The sequence below is a fragment of the Uranotaenia lowii genome, chromosome 1 (assembly GCF_029784155.1).
Source record: "Uranotaenia lowii strain MFRU-FL chromosome 1, ASM2978415v1, whole genome shotgun sequence".
NCBI lineage: Eukaryota > Metazoa > Arthropoda > Insecta > Diptera > Culicidae > Uranotaenia > Uranotaenia lowii.
Genome location: NC_073691.1, coordinates 44,612,608 through 44,628,966, shown reverse-complemented (window position 1 = coordinate 44,628,966; position 16,359 = coordinate 44,612,608). Strand labels below are relative to the sequence as shown.

General features: G+C 35.7%; 1 protein-coding gene across 9 annotated transcripts in view; it reads right to left on the bottom strand.

Moving 5' to 3' along the window:
- LOC129743050 (leucine-rich repeat flightless-interacting protein 2) overlaps positions 1-16,359 on the bottom strand; it is a 154,541-nt gene that overhangs the window by 37,807 nt on the left and 100,375 nt on the right. Inside the window, exon 1 of one of the 9 annotated variants that reach the window (XR_008736588.1) lies at positions 11,086-12,119. The exons of 6 other annotated variants lie outside the window; for them this stretch is intronic. Coding sequence is in view for 2 of the 3 variants with exons in the window: in XM_055734999.1 (XP_055590974.1) it covers positions 11,086-11,736 (651 nt within the window). In the remaining variant the exon portion in view is untranslated. Of the gene's footprint in view, positions 1-11,085; positions 12,120-16,359 lie in introns of those variants that run through there. 2 more of the 9 variants (XM_055734999.1, XM_055734994.1) reach the window with 2 other exon arrangements.

The window sequence follows — 16,359 nt, the reverse complement described above, 5'->3', positions numbered from 1 at the left end:
GATTTTCGGAAGACCGTCCTGATTTTTAAAACTGTCCAGATTTCATGTTGTCCTGATTTTTGACAAAACCAGCTGGCTTCCCTGGTGCCATTTGCCTACGATTATTTGTAGAGGCACTGATATTATGGGGCAAACAGGGGTGCCAGGTGTCCTGGTTTAACAGGATTTGTCCTGATTTTTGAGAGATCATCTTGAGTTGTCCTGATTTTTGGAAATTGGACTTTAAAATGTCCTGAATTGTTCTGAATTTTCTAGAAAATATCTGAGAAAATAGTTCAAACTTATTTACCTATTTATAATCTTAAAATGGTGATTTTCGATATGGGGGCATCCATAAATTACGTAACGCTCCTAGGGGGGGGGAGGGAGTAAGCTCGAGCGTTACGAACTGTGACATAGGGGAGGGGGGGAGGTATGCTCATCGTTACGTAACGATTTTTTCCTTAAAAATATTAGTTTAATTGCAGCTTTTTAGATGTCATGCAATTTTTGCAGAATAATTAGCAAACTTAAATCAGCTTAAAATTTGAAGCTTCAACTAGATTGAAAAAGGTTTATAACATTTCCTTTTTAAAGATTCTGAGATAGACTCCATAAAATATGCATTGGATATCTGTGAAACAATCGTTGGAACGCCGAATATTAGGTGCATTTACCCCCAAGAACTCTCAAACCTTTAAACGGAAATTTTACTATTTTTTCTGAATTGATTTAAAAAATGCGATTTTGGTTATTCCCACGAATATTACTAAGTGGAGTATATTTTGCATAACAAGTTATGCTCCTGGAACAAAGCAAGGTAGATCATCAGTTATCAAGCACAGAGTAACTAGTAATAAGACAAAAAAAATATTTTTATCGAGTGTTATCATCAATAAGTACTAGAAGCGATTTGGATAGTTATTAATTCCTTTTTTAAGAACGTTAAAAAAATGTATGTTAAAATCTTTTTTCAACTACGAAAATCAGTATTTAAAAACATGAGAAGATAAGGGGGGGGGGGTAATTGTCCGCGTTACGTAATTTTCATAGGGGGGTACATCGAAGCGTTACGATTTGTGACATACGGGGGGGAGGGGGTCAAAAAAGGGCATTTTTTGCGTTACGTAATTTATGGATGCCGCCTATAGACTGCACGCCATCCAAGAAGCTGCCCCCTTACGTTGCTTAAATGACGGCGCTTACAACACTTTTTCACCTTTATTTAGGCAATCAATGCATATTATTTGCATCAATTTAGTGGTGTCCTAAAAAATCCTGATTTTTTTCTTCGCGGTGTCCTGATTTGTGACAAAACCACCTGACATCTCTGGGGGCAAATCAGAAACATGATTGTTTGAGATCGCAATAGCACATGGGAAAGGCGATAGGCGATTAGAAAAGTCTTCGGGAATATGAAGTATTTCATACAGAGATGGACTTTACAGGGGTCTAGGACAACTTAAAATTCAAAAGAATGTTTTTTTCTAATAACTTGCAAATAAGAAAATGGATGACAGTTATTGTAAATTTGAAATAAGATGCATAGTTATGGAAATAGCAAACTTACTTTGAATTTATACATTCGTATACAAACATTTTTGAAACTATAACATGTAATTAAAGCACTTCAAGAAATTTGTGAACCTTTTTCCGTATACATTGTCCGTACTTCATTGAATTTCATCAGGGTATTTTTGATTTCAGAGTTAAAGAAACCAGGCCCAGAAAAGGCTTTCAAAAGCGTAAAACCGTGCTGGTCCTTCGAGCCGGATAATGCAGCCATTTCACCTACCATTATTGACGGTGGGCACTGTCAAAATGCTTATTTGCAATCGCAATTTACGTTTGGAGTAGCAATATTGGTAGCCAAAATTCTTAGTGCGAACATTACAGGAGCCGGAAACAATTTTAAGGGGCCGACTTCGTCAATCAAATGTGGACAAAGTAGTCAACTTGGTCGGTTTGCCTACTGATAATTCTTGATCAACGATTGGATTATAAGATTCATCATCGATTAACAATCGTGGTGCTTGGACTACATATTTCGCTCGACTTAAGTCTTCGAAGATTTTTTTCTAATTTATTTTATTTACATAGTATTCAAATTTGTCGGTCTTCGAAGATATGTATTGCCTAAATAGTCTTCTAATTGGTGTGGTAAAATTTTTTTTTACCGTTGCTCAGAGTACTTTGAAATATGCGTTTGAATGGGTGCATTCCAAAAAAAAACAATGATCAATATTTGACTATGTGTAATATATATTTTTGTCGGTTTGTTAGCATAACTTCACCAACCAAAAGTAAGCTCACATTCTAGTGGATCAACAGCTGAACCCCTCCTCAAGATAATCCAAGGAAATTCAATTTAGTATGTATCTCGAATGAAAATCATGAACCAGTTTTCGTTTACACATGATTCATAATAATGCACGCTTTGATGAACCCATCCAAGTTATTGCGATAACAAGAAAAAAACAGCATCATTCATCAACAAATTCTCACGTAGGTATTGTTGTTACCAGTTGTTTTTATAGCTGTTCGATGAATCAATTATCACACGAACCGGAGCTTGCGCTAAAACAGTTTAAGTTCAAAAATAAGAAAAAAAAAACACATCGATAAAATTTATAGATGTTACAAGAAAACAAAATCGTTGCCAGCTTTCCGTTTGTGAATGAGATAGAGAGGGAAAAAATGTAACCAATAACTGTCATACTTTCGCCAATAAGATACGTTTGGAGGCGCCACTTGATGGGATCGTACAATGCACCATTAACTTCAGGCGTCAACGCAGCGCCGCAATGGGGCGTCGGCTTTTTTTTTTCAAGTGTTTTGCGCAAAAATACTCTGAAAGTAGAGACGTTTATGGAAGTTACTGGAGCGTTTCTCATAGCTACCAGTGGTAGCAGCAGCAGCATTTGCAGCATCGTTAGCATTGTTGAAGGTAAAATTTTACATCAGCCGCCCGATTCGACGAGCGAGAGTCGGTGCACATGGAATTAAATTTTCTCGTCTTAGATCTATCAGACCTGGCTTGGCCATTGATCCGCTTTAAGGTGGAACGAAATGTGTTTATTTGTTCGCCATCAAATTTTAATCAAAATGCACACACGCTTTATTTATCAATAAACTCACTTGCATTTTTTTTTTCTTTGTTCAATGCACGTCATCTTGCAGTTGGTAGACGGTGAAATTAATGCGAGGTAATCTTTTAGTTAAGCTCCGTTGCAAGTCTACCTTGAGTAATGCAGGTATCAGATTACCAAATTTTATAACTAAGTTGAAGTCGAAAAGTGTGTGAGATAGTTTAATTATGAAATAATGTTGTTTACATTATTTAGGGACTTTTTGGCATATTGCTTTTGTCGATGAAAATAGAACCATGAACAGAAAAAAATGTATTGTTTTTCAAACCTTTTGCGCCTCAGTTGTAAAAAATAAGGCAGAATATACTATACATGTATTCCCGATTATGCTAAAAAAAGTTCTTTTAATTTAGTCTTAAATTTCGTTTCATAAAGTAACAAATTTGGAACAATTAATGCCGGAATTCCCACAGGAAATTTAAAATTTAATTTTTTTTTTCTTGATGTACACATAATTTCCAACTGTTGAAACTGTTCCAACTGTTTAAATTCAATACGAAATTTGGAAAAATCTGGTCCGGTCCGATTGCCCCGACAACGTAGAAAAAAGCCCGAATTTTGTCCGGATTGATATACATTATCAGATATACATTATCCCTGATTTTCCAGTCGTTTTTCCAGAAAATTCCAGGTTTGAAAAACAACCTGAGGAAGCAACTTAAAGTTATAAAAAATATATTTCCCCGAAAATAAACGCACAGAAAGCTTTGAGTCGAGAATACTAATATATTACTATAATATTAATGGAAGTATTATTAGTGATACTAAACATTTTAAGATAAGTCAGCGAGTTTGGATCCATTTGTAGAAATTTTTATGATTTAAGCATAATAATTTTCTCTTGCAAGGTATCAGCCTTCTTCTGTGCGTCTTCCAAAATTTTCCTTCGTTTCACCTCAAGCGATTTTGCTTCCGCTTCTTGATGACGCTTCATCAGCTTTGTTTGATCTCATTCAAGAGCTTCCATTTTGCGGCAATTTTTGTCTTCCAAATACAGAGCATGTGAATTTCGAACTCTCTGAACAAGTTTGTTGGAAATTTGAACTGATTTTATCCCTCCAGCATAAAAAACAGCATCATAGATTTGTCGTTTAGCCACCACTGATTCTTCAAGCATATTTTCGAAGAGACATTCGGAATTTACTGAAAAACCACGTTCAACATTCGCGTTGCCATGTGAAAGACAGCAGATCATTTTGACGAATATGAAGAATTCTGGACACTTGGCATTTGCTAGCACTCCACTCCAAAAATGATCCAGCCTTTCTTTGCTACGTTCATTATCAAATTATCATTATCAAATTTATTTGAAGAAGGAAATTATGTCCAATCAACAACAAATTTGGATACAAAGACCTTTTCAAGAACTCCGCAAACTGAAATTCATCATAGAACCATGGGTAGACCAACCAAATCGTAAGGAACAAGTAATACCAACAAGATGTCGGATTGGTCACACCAGATTGACACAGAAACATCTTGTGGAAAGGAATTGCATCAATGTCTGCGACGCATGTAATATCGATTTAACCATCGACCACATTTTTACCATTTGCAGTAAATACGAAACATTACGCCGGCAGAGTGGACTCGTTAGAGATCTTCCATCCATTTTGGCAAACGTCAAGCGAAAAGAAAGAAAAGTGATAAAATTTCTAAAAAAATGTAAATTGTTTGAAGAATTGTAACTACACACTACGAAAATAATCTGTAAAATCACATCACATGTGATGTAAATAAAAAGAAGCATCATATATGACGGAATTTTCAGTGCTCGTTGGAAATTACACGCCAGTAAAATTCTGAAACGTGTAAAATGAAAAATGATGTAAAATTTTGCAACGTGTAAAATAAATAAGATGTAAATTATAAAACCACTGAATATTAAAAGAAATACATTCCGATTGGAATTTGTTTTATTTTGTTTATTGTTAATATGATTCAATAATGGAATTTTCTCAGCTGTTAATGAAAATAAAATCTTTTTATTATAAATATAATTTATTTTACTATGCGGCAAAATTTTTTCATCTCACAATTTTATTTAATTAGAAGCCACATTCACACATTTATTTTCTTCCCCTAAGTACCGGATCCAAATTTGGGTATCGTGGAGCAGCTTCCAGAACCGCATTCCTGCTGCTCGAAGTTCTCCGGGAACCATCAAAACCGATAATCTTACTCACGCGCGAGGGAAATGCTTAGACAAAATATTGTGGTGCACGACTTGACTTAACAGTTTGTTTACATTTTTTTGTATGGTCCTGTTCCCATTCCTGCCTCTCGATAATCTCCAGGAACCAGCAAGATTGATTAACTTAATCGCGGAAAAACTTCTTCAATAGAATATTATTGAGCACGACTTGACGCAACACTTTGTTGACATTTGTGTGTGCCTATTTTCGACAGTCTGTATTTTTACATGACATCATCGCGTTCAGTGTATTGTAATAACCATTAAATTCAAATTCAATGTCTTATAACATTCCATGTCGTGTAATTTTAAGACATTTCTAATTCAGTGCTGTGTGTGACCCGGTAAATGTTGTAAAATTACATCACATATGATGTGATGAAAAAGAAGCATCACATATGATGGAATTTTCTGTGCAAGTTGAATATTACACGTCTATGAACTTCACCAGACGTGTAAAATATGAATGACATGTAAAATATTTGAGACGTGTAATATTTAATTCGCACTGAAAATTCCGTCATATGTGATGCTTCTTTTTATTTACATCATATGTGATGCAAATTTACATCAAATATTCGCGTTCCGTGTCAAGTAATGTTTGTGCCATTAGAATTCAGTGCTGTTAAGGATTCAACTTTTTTTATTTTGTAAATTTACATTAATAAATCGCGTTCCACGTCATGTAATAATAAAGGTTTTCTATTTCAATGTTGTTAAGGATTCAGATTTTTTTTTCTGTGTACTCCTAATCCAGAGGGGGAATGACCCTGCGTGGTTAAACACCTCTTTAAATAAATAAAATTATCTATCTACACACTACGAAAAAAAATCTGTAAAATCACATCACATGTGATGTAAATAAAAAGAAGCATCATATATGACGGAATTTTCAGTGCTAGTTGGAAATTACACGCCAGTAAAATTTTGCAACGTGTAAAATAAAAAATGATGTAAAATTGGCAACGTGTAAAATAAAAATGATGTAAATTATAAAATCACTGAATAGTGGAAGAAAAACTTTCCAATTGGAATTTGTTTTATTTTATTTATTGTTATTTGTGATTCAATAATGGAATTAACTCATCTATTAATAAAAATGAAACCATTTTATAATTAATTTATTTTATTTTATTTAGTCACAATGATTTTTTAATTCTCCTTTTTTATCAGGAGTCACATTCACACTTTTATTTTCTTCCCCAGATCTAAAGTTGAATAACTTGGAGCCGCTTCCAGAACCGCATCCTGCTTCACGATGATCTCCGGAATCCTTACTTGCGGGAAAACTTTTGAAACAAAATACTTTGGTGTATGACTTGACTTGACGCTTTGTTTACACTTGTCTGTTCCCGTTCTAGACAGTTTATAATTTTACATGACATTATCACTTTCAGTGTATTGTAATATTGATTGAATTCAAATTGAATGTCATCATCACATTCCATGACGTGTAATTTTAAGAGATTCCTTATTCAGTGTTGTTAAGAATTGTGTGTGACCAAAAAAAAAAAATGTAAAATTACATCACATATGATGTAACGAAAAAGAAGCATCACATATGATGAAATTTTCAGTGCGGGTTGAAGTTTCCACGTCTGTAAACTTCAAAAGACGTGCAAAATTTCAAGACAAGTAAAATATTAAAGGCGTGTAATATCTAATTCGCACTGAAAATTCTGTCGTATGTGATGCTTCTTTTTATTTACATCATATGTGATGTAAATTTACATGAAATAATCGCGTTCCGTGTCAAGTAATATTTGTGTCATACGAATTCAGTGCTGTTAAGGATTCAACTTTTTTTAATTTGTAAATTTACATTAATAAATCGCGTTCCACGTCATGTAATGGTATAGGTTTTCAATTTCAGTGTTGTTAAGGATTCAGATTTTTTTTCTGTGTATCTATCAAATTTATCGCCTCTGGCAACGATTGCCTGTCACAAGATGGACGATTCCGTGCATTGGTATAAGAACACACCTGAAGCTTTACCCGCCTTGGTGTATATAGTGCGCGGCGTGTAGGTTGTAGCTTCATCAGGTTGTAGCTTCCTCTCAGATATTTGAGAATATCCCAGCCAGTAGCGCGAATACCATCTTTGAATGCGCCATGTAAAATATGTAATCCGCAACTTCCGCAACAAACGATTTTTCGTAGTCTTGTTTAGAGATTCATCAAAGCCAACGACGATATTGTTTATGTTCGGCAGGGTATCGTCGAGTTCCGTTCTAAATAAGGAGCAATTCCAAAAAGCAGCGTATAGCTGATTTTGTCCCGACCAAGTTGAATCTTGTCCGCAATTTGGCTATCAGTGAACATCATCTTGAATACGGCAGTGTCTTTTTCTGCGGCGCGCAGCGATTTATGACTTACGACTGTCTCCAGGCACCAAAAAATCTCAGTTTTTGTAGTAACGGTTTTCAGCATTTATTGATCGATAGTCCTCGAGGAAGAAGAAACATTGCTGGTAGAAGGAAGCGAATAAGGATGAAAGGCAGATGGCGATTTCTCAGCAATGAGAGGAATTTCCGTATTATTTCCAACGCTATTAGAAGCACCGGGCTCCAGTTCCTGGTTCTGCGGTTTTTGTGTAAAGTATTTCATCATACTGCCGGATACAGTTTGCAAAAAATCAAAGGGCTAATGATACATGAGCAACGTACAGTGAAGTAAATTTTTAAGCAGATAATAAACTATGACGTTTCAATTTCTTCAAATAAAATCAGGATCATTATTTTTTCCCTGATTGGTAGAAAAATTCCCTGATATTCCCTGATTTTCCCTGATGCAAATTGAGTTCCCTGATTTTCCCTGATTTTCCAGGTTTTTCCAGGTAGTCGACACCCTGATTATGTATACGCAAAATCAAACGAAAAACTTTAAAACAATTACAAAAACACCTGGATTTTGGGTTTGCTATTTTAAGTCCAATGCCCGGATTTTAGGCCAGGTTTTAAACAAAATCAACGGCATTCGTCCAGCCTGGAAAAGAGCACGAAAAATTATGGAATTCTTAAAACAGGGTTAAAATACTTGTTTGACAAAAATTGACATCCTAATGAAAGGCATCTTATGGTATCACCAAGTATGTGTCCATGCAAGCAAGTATCTAAGCTTCGAGAGAGTTCTTGGAATAATTAAGTTCGGGAATAAGTTCTTGGAATAATTAGTTTTCACTGCTGATCAGGATTTCTAAGGGTCCAAGATCAGTCTTCGGAATCAGGGTGACTAAATCCAGGATTAAGATTGAGGATCAAGATCGAGGATCAAAATCGGGGTCAAGGATCAGCATCACAATCCGGAATCAATCCCAGTTCATTTTCTGGGAGAAGAGTTTGGAAGCATGATCACAAAATTCGAGAATAGAATCTGAGATCAGAATTTAAGAGCTAGGATCAGGACCCAGGCATCAACATTAAGATAGATCAGAATCTTGTATCATGGGTTAGAATAAGGTTGCCAGATAGCCCGGTTTTATCCGGGTTTGCCATGAAAGGTTTTTTGCAAGCCTTATATACGATTTAAATCTGTCGATCAGCTTTGATGAAAACAATTTGTTTTTAAATTTTGTTTCTTCATTTTTGTAGAATAATTTCTGGGTTTTGACAAAATTTGCCGTCAATTTTGAAATCAGATGCCCAGGTTTTCATATAAAATTGCCCAGATGTGCCAGCCCGTATAATACGTGCTGAAAAAATCTGGCAACCGTAGTTTAGAATCATTATCTAGGATCAGAGTTCAGGATCAGGATTCTCATTTTAAAAAAAATCAGGACTCAGGATTCAGGATCACGATCAAAATCAAGTATTCATATTCGCAATCTAGATCAGGATCAGAATCTGATTCTAGGATCAGAATCTAGAATAAGGATCAATAATCATAATTTTAGATTTAGATTTCAAGATCCAGAATCAGGATTCATTTTTCAGAATGTAGGATCAGGATGATCAGGAGGATCTCTGAAAAACAAGATCAGTACCCCAATCCATTATACGAGATCAGGGTCCACGATCTAAGTCAAGATCAGAATCTGGAATCAAGAACCCGGATCCGGGAATAGGATCAGAACCTCTGATCCGGATCCACGATCAGAATGTGGAATCAGGATCAATGATTCAAAATCTGGATCAAGATGAGAATCCGGTCTAAGATTCTGATAGCAGCACGAATCAAGATCCCTGATCTGGATCAGTAATCCAAAATCAGGGTATAATATCAGAAAGAATTAAAGAACCGGAACCTGATTCTTGGATCTGGATAACCAATCGAGATCAGGGCCAAGAATCAGCGTCCTCAACAAGAATTGTGAGCCAAAATAAGGATTCTTCTTGGGTAAATTCCAACATGCAGTCTATTTTAGAGCCAACACGATTTTTGTCTTACGCATCCAACGATTCAATCCGTTTTGGATCTTCTTCGGGGACTAAAAAGTGTCGTTTTCTTATTGTTTTCGAGTCGGCTGGTCTTGTAAAGCTGTCAATTTATCGTGATAAGTTTTTCTCGGATAGAATCCGATTGTCACAAAATACAATATTCAGTTGATCCTCAAACATTAAAAAAAGAATAAGGATTCAGAATTACGATCAGAGAGCCCATGATCCAGTATACGAAATCACAAACCAAGATCTAGGATTAGAGTCCTGTTTGACAGTCAGATTCAGGATCCGCGATTAGAATTGAGATCATAGGTAACAGAATACGTGGAATAACAATTATCTTCGAATTTCAAAACGCTTGTTGTCTTAAGAGCTTCCAAAACGAACGACAGAATTCTTGCAGATTTTGAGAATGCAATAAAGTTCCTTAGTTCAAAACGTGATTTGTACAATTTATGGTAAGTTTTTATCAAATTATTTTACAAACTAATTTAAGTAGATTTTTTACGCATTTTTAAAAAAGGAAAAGTTATAATTTGACGTTGATTGAAGTTGAGGTTTTGTAAATAGCGAAGCAAGTATATTTAAGTTTATAGGTTGAAGAAATTTTGTGATGCAACGCAAAAGCAATTGATACTGGAAATATTGTCTCAGTAAAATGTTCAATCTTAATCGAGTGTACTTTGAAAGACAATGTCAAGAATTTCAAGAACATTGCGAACATTGAAAGAAATACAAAGATAAATTGTCATAATTTTGCGCTTTTTCACCAAGGATGGTAAAGTAATAAACCATAAAAAATTCATTCTACGTTTTATTTGTCCAGAGAATTGAGCTTGCAGTCTTGCAGAATTTATGCTCAAATAATGAATATCCTATGTAGGTTCATTAGAAAAGGTAGGGAAACTTGGATTTTTTCGGTACTATTGATTTATAAATTCATTCTGTTTAACATCATCAACTAGAACAAATGATGTAAAATTTTCATACAAAGTGGGGCGTTATTTAGCGACCCTTACGAGTTAACCAAATGAGCCAACCAAATTTGGCATAAGGCTATTTGGCTGGCCAAGGTACAATTTCTTCCCCCAATGTTTTGATTCTGGATCATAAACCTATTTTTGGATTACCCTAGTATGCTTACATATAATCATAACGTAAAAGTAACAATAAAGAATTCTATCTGAAAGAACAATCCGCCACACCGATTTTCCTGAATAATCTATGAAAATCAATTACCAAAAAAAAATAAATATATGAGGAATTGTATGTTTACGTTCGACTTTCGACCTAACCATACATTTTCATCCCTTCACCAATAAAAAAACCTTAAACAGAGATCATAACGCTAAACAAAAGCAATTTCCAAAACATAAAAACCTACGATATGATTGGCCTTCTCCAGCAGCTCCACAAACGCTTCGTCCTCATCGGAACTGAACTCGTCCCCGGTGTGACAAACCGACAGTCGATGGTACTGCCGATGCGGCTCAAAATACGGATGTTCCGGATCAGTTCCCTGACTGCCGGCATAGCTCCGCTCATCGAAACTTCGATCCACCTCATCCACACTACTACTCCGCCCTTCATCGATCCCCGCCGATCTTCGCCTTCTTTTCTGATGAGCATCAGGCGAGGAACCATCCAGAAAAATACTGCCACTGTGACTGTCCCCCAGCGAATCCCCTCCCCCACTATCGGCCCCACTTTGCGTTCCACCTTCATCCCGTAACAACTGCTCGTCCCGCAACACACTCTTCAAATCATTCCGATTGATATCGACGACGACGACCCGGTTGAGCTCTTCATTCGATTCCCGAATCTTGAGCTCCGCCGTCAGACCCAAACCCAGGGGATCGGCCGTTTCGAAGCTGTAGAACTCCTCAGCCTCAGGTTCATCACTATCTTCATCTTCCTCCCGCTCCTCCTTCTCCTGCCGGTTGTGGTTGTGGAACAGAAATTTTTGAGTCCCACCTCCCCCAACTCCACCTCCGAAATGCTCACTGTCCTCCACTATGCTCAAATCGGAACTCATGATCACAACAATACCACCAGCGGCCTTTAGCCAAACGCCGGCCGACTACAGGTTTCACCTGGGGAAGAACCGAAACAAAACTGATTCTAGATGTGTCCCAACTCAAGCGTTAGCTTTCTTTCTTGGATTCCCAAGAAAGACAAACAAATCGACACGAATGAGTGTCCCCAGTCCAGTTCAGCCCAGTGTCGCTTTTCTACTAGCGGTTTCTTCCTAGTTCGAGATGTTTATCAGTTCCTATAATATTAGTTTTGCTTTGGGGCGTCACCTTTGCCTGCTCGCTTTTTGGTGCTATTTACTCTGTGTGGTTTGACTGTCCCCAAGGCTTAGTTAAAGAAAAAGTACTAATCGCAGCGCTTTCTTAATGGATTGATACACCGGGGTAAAAATCGAATCGAATAACGGACCAAAGGTAGGCACTTTCTGTCAGCTGCGGAATTTATTTCTGGACAGATAAGTGATAGCCACTATCTAGCACCGCGTGCATTTTCGATAAGATAACCCAGAACTTGTGACAGGAAATTTTCGATGACAACAAAAAATTCAATAAAAAAAGCGGTCGCCCTGAACTGACAGGTATTCAGACTTCTGATTGATGCCGTCGTCGTGATTCATTCGCACAAATCCGAATGTTGACAAGGTTGTTCATTTAAGGTGAAAAATCTCCAGTCAATAGGGAAGCATCAAACGGGGGGCCCACTCATTTTCATCCATTGACTCTTCTTACTGATCGAATGTCGATGGTTTTGTCTCTCTCTCTCTGCAAATTTTGCAGTAAATTAACTTATTATTTACTAAACCAGCCAGTTGAGTCAACAACACTCAATCAACCGCACGCTAAGTATGTGTTCATCATCAGGATTGCCTCATGCCTTGAGAGCGATCGGCGGCAGCTCGAAGCCGGTTCTGGGTTAGCGCTCTCGTAATAAACATGTGACTTTTTTTCTGCTCCTTCTACTCAATATCGTCACCACCACGGAAGAAAGACGGGTGATCGATAAATCGGTTACCAGGACAAAAGTTGGTAAATTTAAGCATATCTCTAAAGCTTCTTCTTATTTTAGTAAACCAGTTTAACAAATTTTTCATAGCGACCGTTAAAAAAACGATTGTTCTGTTCTATAATTGTTTCAGCCATAAAATTTCGAAAAACTATCCTGAACCATGGCGACCGTCAAAAATTCATTAAGTACTTCCCCTAGCCCAGTGGTCGGCAACCTGTGGCTTTTTAAGTGTGAAGCTGCAGCTCTTCAACTGTGTCCGTAAAAATTTTAGAAATTCCTAAAGTATGCTAGAGTAAACAGACACAACATAAGTTTTGCTCCTTTTTACCAGGATTCAAAAAGAAAAATAACTTATATAGGACAAATTAACAGCATCTTGTCGAAAGCATTCCACCATCGCCAGTTTGGGACCAAGTTAAGATTTGAAAATCCACAATGTGATAACCAAGTTTAGATTTGAAAATCGGATAACAGATAACACAATGTGATAAAGACCTCCTTTGGAGGTCCGGAAAAATTTTTCGTTGACTTTGTTTCCAAAATTTAAATTTAATCAGAAAAAAATAACAAGCATTTTCAAACCGTCAATTTCCTAACAGTTGAGATTATGAAGTTGAGTATTTTTTTCTTGAATTGAGTGTTTTGAATATTAATTTGCTGTAACAGCATTCTGATGAAATATGAACATCCATGATGATTTTAGCTATGCTCGCCGAATACTGATATTTTTTATGCGCATTAAAAGCTTATTTTATCCTTGAGAATTGGTATTCTAAAAAAATCCCCCAAGGTATAAATTCTATCAGGTCACAAAGCGTTCGTTTCCAATTAAACATCGAAAATATATGGATTTTTATATGAAAAAAATATATAATAAAACTGAATTTACATAACGGGTCGGTGAAACGTGTCTCAGCGATCACCATTTTTTTTTTTTTTTTTTTGAAGTAATGATAAAATGAAGTGCGGCTTTTTCAAACTCGGAAATTTCGTTAATTTACAATTTGAGACTCTTCTGTCTCAGAAGGCTGCCGACCACTGCCCTAGCCTAACACTTCTAAAACCCGTTGAGGGAGTTTCTGACGGTCGCCATCATTTTTCTTACGGTCGCCATGGAAAACGTCAAAAAGTGAGATTTATTTCGAAAAATGGCATTTTGCTCATTATTTTTCAAATAATGAATAAACCGAAATTTTCAGCTCAGTACAATATATGTACGTAAAATGAACTTTGAGCATGCTTGAATTTAACAAAATTCAAGAGAAAGTTATCTCAACGAGTTAAATACGATTTTAGGTGCATGATTTCTCCTAAAAGATCGAAATACCTTTCCAAATTCTAAAAGGTAGGTTAAAATATTGGGTATACATGAGGGGGGGGGGGGGGGTTTGTTATGGGGGGTTTGTTATGAGTTACCAACTCACATTTTTAGCATTGTAACAAGTAAGAGCACTTATTATACTACATTACAAAACCTCTTATTCTCATAAACGCAATTCACTTGTCTGTTATAAATGTCAAAATAAAACTGTAATCAAAATTTTGAATTGGAATTCGTCATCCATTCGAAAGTCTGGAATTGAAATATAAGTTTTTTTTTAATGATCTCTCTCAACCTGTTATTTTTTTCTAATAGATTTGACTGAATATACAATCTATTTTTTCAAATTCTGATACTTCATTTTTTGAACTCTTAATCGATTTATGCTATCCCGATCGATTTTTCTCTGAAGCAATTATAGTTTAAGCTATTTCTACTCTCTACCAAATTATTATTTATCTTGATCTATTATCTCCCTATCTTTTCTCTCCAGGAATATTCTCCCCTAATATTTTCTCTCAAACGATTTTTTCGCAATCTTTTCTCTCCCAAACTTTGTTCTCTCAATTCATTATATATTAACCTTTTCTTTCTAAATCAATTCTCATCTTTCAACTCTCAACTTTCAATATATTCTCATCTTTCAATCTATTCTTTATTAATCTAATCTCTCTCAATCTATTCTCACTCAATCTATTCTCTCTCAATCTATTCTCTTTCAATCTATTCTCTCTCAATCTATTCTCTCTCGATCTATTCTGTCTCAATTTATTCTCTTTCAAACTAAATAATCTCTAAATCCATTCTCTCTCAATCTATTCTCTTCAATCTATTCTCTCTCAATCTAATCTCTCTCAATCTAATCTCTATCAATCTATTCTCTCTCAATCTATTCTCTCTCAATCTATTCCCTCTCAATCTATTCTATCTCAATCTATTCTCTCTTAATCTATTCTCTCTCAATCTATTCTCTCTCAATCTATTCTCTTTCAATCTATTCTCTCTCAATCTATTCTCTCTCGATCTATTCTGTCTCAATTTATTCTCTCTCAAACTAAATAATCTCTAAATCCATTCTCTCTCAATCTATTCTCTCTCAATCTAATCTCTCTCAATCTAATCTCTATCAATCTATTCTCTCTCAATCTATTCTCTCTCAATCTATTCCCTCTCAATCTATTCTCTCTCAATCTATTCTCTCTCAATCTATTCTCTCTCAATCTATTCTCTCTCAATCTATTCTCTTCAATCTATTTTCTCTCAATCTACGCTCTTAATCTATTCTCTTCAATCTATTCTCTTCAATCTATTCTCTTTCAATCTACTCTCTTAACCTATTCTCTCTCAATCTTTTTTCGCTCAATCTATTCTCGCTCAATCGATTCTGAAAACGCAATCTACTCTCATCTTCAATCTTATCTCATCTCTAATCTATTCTCATCTTTAATCTATTCTCACCTTACAATCTATTTTCTCTCAATCTACTCACGTAATATATTTTCTCTTAAACTATTCTCTCTCAATCTATTCTCTCTTATCGATTCTTTCTCAATCTATTCTCTTTCAATCTATTTTCCCTCAATCTATTCTATCCCAAAATATTCTCTCTAAATCTATTCTCTCTAAATCTATTCTCTCTCAATCTATTCCCATGTTTCAATCTAATCTCATCTTCAATCTATTCTCATTTTTCAATCTGTTTCTTCCTTTAACTATTCTCTCTCAATCGATTCTCTCCCAATATATTCTAAGGTTGCCAGGTTGCCCGGTTTTATCCGGCTTTGCCTGGATATTTGATACAAAATCAGGGAACAGTCTGACCCGGCCCGGTTGCCCGGGAAAAAAATACCCGGATTTTACACGGATTTACTCACTTTATTTGGCGAATCAAACGAAAAAACTAATTATGTTTGAGTAATTTTTAAATTTTGACAAAATCTACCCGGATATTACCCGGATTTTTGGTCGTCAATTTTGAAATCAAATGCCCGGATTTTGCCAGGTTTTTGTATAAAATTTGTCCGGCTCGAACACGTGCTGAAAAAATTCTGGCAACCTTAATCTATTCTCATGCTTCCATCTACTCTCATCTTTAAATCTATGCTCATCTTTCATTTAATTCTCATCTTTCAATCAATTCTCATCTTTCAGTCAATTCTCATCTTTTAATCTACTGTCAAATTTCAGTCAATTCTCATCTTTCAATCTATTGTCTCTCAATCTATTCTCTCTCAATATATATTCTCTTAATCTATTCTCTCTCAATCATTCCTCTCTCAATCTATTATCATCCTTCAA